General features: G+C 53.7%; 1 protein-coding gene across 4 annotated transcripts in view; it reads left to right on the forward strand.

The window, feature by feature from the left end:
• Positions 1-4,522, forward strand: part of ASB2 (ankyrin repeat and SOCS box containing 2) — a 30,542-nt gene extending 26,020 nt beyond the window's left edge. For all 4 annotated transcript variants that reach the window (XM_023205533.2, XM_023205535.1, XM_023205536.1 and 1 more), the window contains 2 exons: positions 684-837; positions 3,892-4,522. In XM_023205533.2, the coding sequence (XP_023061301.1) occupies positions 684-837; positions 3,892-4,028 (291 nt within the window). In that variant the 3' untranslated portion in view covers positions 4,029-4,522. The remainder of the gene's footprint in view (positions 1-683; positions 838-3,891) is intronic.
• The last annotated feature ends 2,779 nt before the right edge of the window (positions 4,523-7,301 follow it).

Below are 7,301 nucleotides of genomic sequence, written 5' to 3' on the forward strand. Positions count from 1 at the left end.
CTCACGCCTGTAATCCCAATACTTTCGGAGGCCCAGGCGGGCGGATCACGAGGTCAGGAGATCGAGACCATCCTGGCTAACACGGTGAAACCCCGTCTCTACTAAAAATATTAAAAAATTAGCCAGGCGTGTTGGCCGGCGCCTGTAGTCCCAGCTACTCGGGAGGCTGAGGCAGGAGAATGGCGTGAACTCGGGAGGCGGAGCTTGCAGTGAGCCCAGATCGGGCCACTGCGCTTCAGCCTGGGCAACAGAGCAAGACTCCATCTCAAAAAAAAGAAAAAGCAAAAAAAAAAAAAAAAGAGTCAGAACTTAAAAGGAAGTTAGACACACTCCTCTCCTGGAGATCATTATTTTAATGGTTAATGGGGATCATTCATGAGCTGCCTACTGTGTGCAAAGTTTACGCTCATGTTACCTAATTCTCATGTTAAATCCCCTTGGAATTGGTTTCATATACCTGTTTTATAGACAGGGAAATTGAGGCTCAGAGGTGATGTGACTTGCTCAAGTTGCCCATCTTCCACTTGGGGCAGCAGAAGCCTGTGTTGAGGCGACATGGTTCATGGGATCCTAGCCTGGGTATGCACAGTGTCTGTGCTTAAACACATCCCCTGTCCTTCCTGGCCGCAGGCTCCTGCTGGTGGAATGAACTCACTTCTTGGTCCTGGCGTGTTCTCTTTCAGTTCTGTGAGTTCGTATCTGCCCCGGAGGTGAGCCGCTGGGCAGGGCCCATCATCGATGTCCTCCTGGACTACGTGGGCAATGTGCAGCTCTGCTCGCGGCTGAAGGAGCACATTGACAGCTTTGAGGACTGGGCCGTCATCAAGGAGAAGGCAGGTAGGAACTTAGTGCTGCTGCCGAGGCTGGCAGATCTCCCTGCCTGACTCAGAGTCCCAGGCCTCAGGGAATGCTACTGTTCCTAAACCTGTGACCACCTGCTCCGTGCCAGGCTCTGTAACTCCTTGAATGAAACATGAGGAATCTGCTCCTCACAGAGTTGTGCCACCTGGGCCAAAGTCACAGTTACTGGCAGAGCTGGGATTAAAACCCAGGTTTGACCAACCCCAGAGTCTCTCCACTACATCTTTCCATGATGTTTTAAACAGCTACAGCTCCCTGAGGGGTACCGGGACCTTCAGAGTAGGTTGTGAACGATTTGGGGCCACCAAGAGGCATTGTAGGAGGGGAGAGGGAAGGATGGTGGTCTAGGGTGTCTGAGACTAAAGTGCACATGAAGCACCTGGGTGTCCTGTTAAAAATGCAGCTTCTGATTCCACAGGTCTGGGGCGGGGCTGGGGAGTCTGCATTTCAACAGGCTCCCAGGTGACGCCAAGGCTGTTGGTACACAGAACACCCTGGCGTGGGAGACAGGCCCCTGAACCCTGGAGCCAGCCTTGCCAGGGCCTTGCTGGGTGAGGCCTCTCCCCACCTGAACAGACGTGCCTGGGCAGGATCATTGTCCAGCCCCTTTCAGCTCTACCCGCCTGAACTGTGCCAGGCACAGTGAAGTGGGGTTCGGCCACTGTCCCTCTGATGTGTGCAGAGTAGATGGGGCTGCCTGGCTAAGTCAGACTGAGGAAGCCAGAATCCCTCTTAGGCATTTATGGAGCTCACCTGGGCAAACAGGATTTCTGCCACCGGTGACAGAAATGGGTATCTGTGCAGTGGCATTCCAGCTACCCTAGGGCTTTCTCTGGCTCTGAGGGCACAGTCCTGCCCTGGCCGAGTGTTTGTCAAAGGAGGCTGACCTGCAGCAGGTCATTGTCATTCCACCACTACTGCTTCTGTCCCTAGGTGAGACTGTGCAGCCTCGGGGGCCCACCCCTGTGCCCTAACTCTGACTCACCACGTTCCTCCTTGATCCCCACACCCCTGTGATCCCAAATGGGCTGTAGGAGTTTTCACTGGCACAGGTGCCTGGAAGGCACTTGAACTGAAGCCTTTGATAAAGTTTCTGGGGCAGTGATGGGGAGGGAGGCGTCAACTTGCCCATTCACTCAGGGCCTAACTCTAGATGCATGATAAACCTTCAGGGAATTAATGAATAATTGGTTGCTGTCACCACGATCCTTGGCCACTAGAGGGTGGAGCAGTCTATGCCTAGATATCAGTCCCACCCGTTCTGTTACCTTCTCCTGCCTTCCTTAGAGAAGGGTGATCCCTCACAACTAAACCATGCCCCAGGGAAATCCCTGCAGAGACCTTAGTGTGCAGTACACCTTTGTTAGCCAGTAAAACAAATCGTTCTTAAGCAATACCTATTTGGGTTACTTTAAAGCCCACTTTCCACCTGCAAGATGGTCCCCACGAGCTTGTTTGTTTAATGCGACAACATCGACATCCTTATTCTGGGAAGGAACCACCCAGAGCCCATGGATTGGCCAGCCCAGCCCTCATGCTTCCATGTCCTCTGCTCACCAACAGCCTGTGCTGAGTTTCCCAGAGGGGAGGTTATGTTCTAAGCTTGTTACGTAAGGGTTTTCCCCATCTATTTTCTGGACTGTTAAAAAAGTGTCCTAACTGGCCTCAATGCCTATAATTAATTATTCCAATTCAGCCATTAAATGAATATATATTCAAGACCTTCTATGTACAAGGTAACCATGTTATTTTTTTATCCAGACCACAGCATTTAAGAGATAGAAATTGGAACTAACCAGACAAGATGCCTGGACAACAGGAATGATGCTTCCCTGCTCTTTGGGGTACTATGTAGTAGAAAAATCTGAGCTCAGAAGGCAGTGAACTCAGAGGGCAGCTCAGAGGGCAGTGAACTCAGAGGGCAGTGAACTCAGAGGGCAGCTCAGAGGGCAGTGAACTCAGAGGGCAGCTCAGAGGGCAGTGGAAGTGTCGGAAACGCAGTGATGGGTGTGTGGATGCTTCGCTAGGCAACGCTGCAGCTGTCTGGCCCTCCGCCTTTGCTCCACATCCCACCTGCCCCTCCAGCCCCAGTCTTGCATGACTTCCTTGCCTTGCCACTTGCTGTTTTCCCTGCTTAGAATGTCCCTGTCTCCTTTCCGTACCTGGAAATTCCTGCCCTCACCCCTCAGGACCCCACTCAAAGGGCACCGTCTCTTGTGGAAGCCTCCTCTGGAGCCTGTGGGCAGGCACCTCTGCATATCTGGCCCGAGCACAGAGTCAGGTGCAGCAGAGGGGCTCAGCGTGTGCCTGGTGAATGAATGAATGAATGAATGAGTGAAGGAATGAGTGAAGGAATGAATGACATTCTGTGATTCTACAAGCCCTTTCTTTGTGTCCGACCCTTTGCTCAGGATTGAAATAAATTACTCCATTACTGGATGCATTTTCATCCCCTGCTCTTACCTCTACCCACTCCCCAGCTCAGAAAACTTCACTACATGGCTCCTGGGGGAGGCAGCCAGGTGGGATTCTGGGGCCTGAGGGGAGCTGCCAGTCTCTGCCCCCTTACCCTGGCCTCTCAGCACCACCGGGAGCTCCAAGTTGAATTCCACATGTGGGAGCACTTAAGAGGTCAAACCCTCTGGCCCCATTGCTAAGGCTGTGTTTGGGGGCCCAGCTTGTGTGTGAAGAGGAAGAGGCTCAAGAGGAGGGAGACACCACCACTAGTCCCAGGAGGGATCCTGGGCAAGGCTCAGAACCTTGCTAAGCCTCGGTTTCCTCACCTGTGAAATGGGTGTGCTAACCATGCTGTCAACTGCTTGAGCTGTGCAGATCAATGAGGGGTGAACGGTGGGAAGGTGCCTTGCTGGGTCTCTTTAGTTGGCAGGGACTGGGGTGACCAGCAGCGGGCACCCCCTCTCTTACCCATCCACATCAGCTGGGCTCCTCCCATAGGCTGGGGTCACAGATGCAATCCCTTTGCTTATTGCAAATGATAAATCAGCCTCTGCCTTTCCCTCCTTTTTTCAGAACCTCCAAGACCTCTGGCTCACCTTTGCCGGCTGCGGGTTCGAAAGGCCATTGGGAAATACCGTATAAAACTCCTAGACACCTTGCCGCTCCCAGGCAGGCTGATTAGATACCTGAAATACGAGAACACCCAGTAACTGGGGCCATGGGGAGAGAGGAGTAGCCCCTCAGACTCTTCTTACTAAGTTTCAGGACGTCGTTGTCCCCAACTCCAAGGGGGACCTGGTGACAGATGAGGCTGCAGGCTGCCGCCCTCTCATCCTGGACAGCTACCAGGATCTCACTGGGTCTCAGGGCCAGAGCTTTGGCCAGAGCAGAGAACAGAATGTGTCAAGGAGGAGAAGAATCATTTGTTTACAAACTGATGAGCAGATCCCAGACCTCCTCTGCCTTCGGGAATGGCAGAAACCTCCATTCCTGGGGCCAGGGCAGAGCTTGAGGTGTTCTGGGGAAGGCGGGCTCAGAGCCTTCCCTGTGCCCCTCCACTTGCTCTGGAAAACTCACCACTTGACTTCAGAGCTTTCTCCCCAAAGACTAAGATGAAGACATGGCCCAAGGTAGGGGGTAGGGGGAGCCTGGGTCTTGGAGGGCTTTGTTAAGTATTAATACAATAAATGTTACACACGTGACACCTGCCCAGTGAAGTCCCTCTCATCAGACTTCCTGACGCCTGAGGTCCTCAGCCTTGCTCCTGGCAGTAGTGGGAGTGGGGCAGGTGTGGGGATGGGGCACAAGGACCCCTGAATGTGTCACCTTTGTTTGGGCTCCTGAAAGACCCAAGAGGCTGTGTTCTTCACTCCCCAGGCGAGACCCGATGATGGCCCAATGGGTTTTCCTCTCCTCATTCAATCACCATGGAAACAGGCACACCATCACAAACAGTCTCAGGACCCACATGTCTCCCGACACCTGGGGTTGTCTTACACGTGTTTCCTGGCACGCTGTGTTCACACCCTGCTCACCCCTGTTTTGCTGGCTGTTGAGAAACTAGGGGAAAACATTAAATACTGGCCACCGTGAGCAGCAGTGCTAGAGTGATGGCCATGGTCAGCCCTTGCAAAGGCACCAAGCCTGAGAGTGCATGGAGCTCTGGCCCCTGCGTGACTCCCTCTGTCCTCATGTGGCCCTGTGGGTTGAGCAGAACAGGAATTGTCATCCTGTTTTCGGGCGGTGCAGGGCAGAGCTAAGGCTTGCCACCAGGCACTCTCTGGAGATCTCTCCAGGCCCCGAGGGCTGAGCTGTAACAGGCCCTATTTCCATGGAAGCTGCAGTAACTCATTGGCGCTCCCTTTACAAGTGTGAGTGAAGCCACCGAGTCCAGGCTACTCTGCAGCAACACTGGAGCAGTCCACCTGGCCCAGAGCCTGTACCAGGCCAGTCCCAGGATCTAGTAGAGTCTCAAGCAAGGTCAAAGGTCGTTTCTGGCCTTTGGAAATTAAGCAGCTAGATTGATGGAGGGGAGCACTGGTTCCAGGCTCAGCCTGCCATTGCCTTGCATCGCTGGGGCCTCAGTTTCCTCATCTGTATGGTGAATCATGATGGCCCCTTGCTGGCTCTGACACACTGGGTTTCTTTTCCTTTTTTTTTTTTTTTTTTTCGAGGCAGAGTCTCACTTTGCTGCCCAGGCTATCATGCAGTGGCATGATCTCGGTTCATTGCAACCTCCACCTCCTGGGCTTATGTGATCCTCCCGCCTCAGCCTCCCAAGTAGCTGGGACTATAGGGGCATGCCACCATGCCTGGCTAAAGACACACTGGGCTTCTATGGAATCAGTAACTCCCAGAGAAAACGTCTTCCAAGCAGCACTTTCTGGCCACAGGTCAAAGGGGGCTCAACCTGGTCTTGCCCACTCCTTCATGATACAAACGAGAAACTGGCCCAGAGAGGGGAAGGGACTTGCCTGGGCACACACAGCAAGTACCTGTGGTTCCAGCTCAACGGTGCTTGGCCACAGTCCCATGCGGCCTTGCTGTTCACCAGGCAAAACCTGCAGGGATCCTGAAGAAGCCCCAAAGGAAACCCGCATGCTCCCCCACTGGGGATGCTCAACCCCGAGAGCCCAGGGTAAGTTGCCAAGGAGGGTTCAGCTCCCAGGGGAGAATCTGATGGAAGAACGCCTTTGCTGACCCGGAATCCAAAGAGAGGGCATTTGCATCTCGGGTGACTGCTGGTCATACTGACCCAAGGGGTGGCAGGTGGTGATGGGATGAGGCACGCAGGGCCAGTGTGCGAGTTGTTTGGTATGTGTGGACTGAGATGGGTATTGGGCAGACTCTTAACCTACATCATCTCATGGACCACATTATGTCCTAAGGCAGCAGCCACAAATCTCCCAGCCCAGAGACCCAGGCACTGGGCAGGGCAGTGTGCCAGTCTGAGGGAGGTGCCACCCTGGGGGAGATGAGGCTGAAGGGGTGAGTGGGAGGTATAGGGGAGGGCTTCGGCCACTGTTTTCTCTATAGTCGCCATTTGCAGGATGTGGCATCTCCTGGCCTGGGACGCACCGGTGCTACATTTGGTTTCTTAGAATATTAATGTACAAGCGTCCATGCCACTTTGTCAAACACTGCTCAGGACCCCTCCCTGCAAGCGCCATGCCTCCTTAGGTCCCTGCCCCCACCTCCCCACAACCCAGCAACTCAGGGGTTCATTCCTGGCCTGGGACTGCTCTGGTGGGTTGGTTCCAGTTGGTCAGTGCTCACATTGTGCCATTCGTTATGCATTTTGACCATCACTCCTGTGTGGAGCACTTTACAGCCACCTCCCTGTGCAGAAGCGGCCCCTCCTGCAGCCACACCTACCCAGCCCCAGGAGGTTTGCAGCCTCAGGGACGTCTCACAGCATTGCAGACACAACCCTGAAAGTCTGGCAGAGATTTCCCTTCGTGAACTTGACCCAGTGGTGGGTGTCGGGGATGGTGAAGGGGTGCGGGGGGTGAGTGCCTGGACTGGCTCCGGGTTTTACTTTGAACCAGTGCCATTCACTTTGTGATTAGGGGAGTATCTGCTGTTGTTACTGCAGCAGCATTTAAAACTGATTTTTAATACTAAAGCTTTCCTAAATGCATGCTTTCTGCCTACCTCGCTTCCACGTGGAGGCATCGTGTTGCCAGGGACTTCTGTCAGGCCATGTCTGGGTAGAGGTTTCTGCTTCCCAACTTTTGAATGAATGAGTCATCAGGTACCCACTGGGACTGCGAGCAGGGACAGGCCAGTCTTATCAGAGAGACCAGAGCTTTCTCCCCGAAGACTAAGATATCTTAGTCTAAGACTGGCACTCAGGTCCTCCTCTAGCGGGTGTGGTTGGTTGTGTGGTCCAGGCACATCATCCCCTGGGCAGCACAGCCCATAAACAGTATTAAAATGTCAGCGTGACAGGACCTACAGACACCACCAGATAACTACAAGAG

The sequence above is a fragment of the Piliocolobus tephrosceles genome, chromosome 6 (genome assembly GCF_002776525.5).
Source record: "Piliocolobus tephrosceles isolate RC106 chromosome 6, ASM277652v3, whole genome shotgun sequence".
Lineage (NCBI taxonomy): Eukaryota > Metazoa > Chordata > Mammalia > Primates > Cercopithecidae > Piliocolobus > Piliocolobus tephrosceles.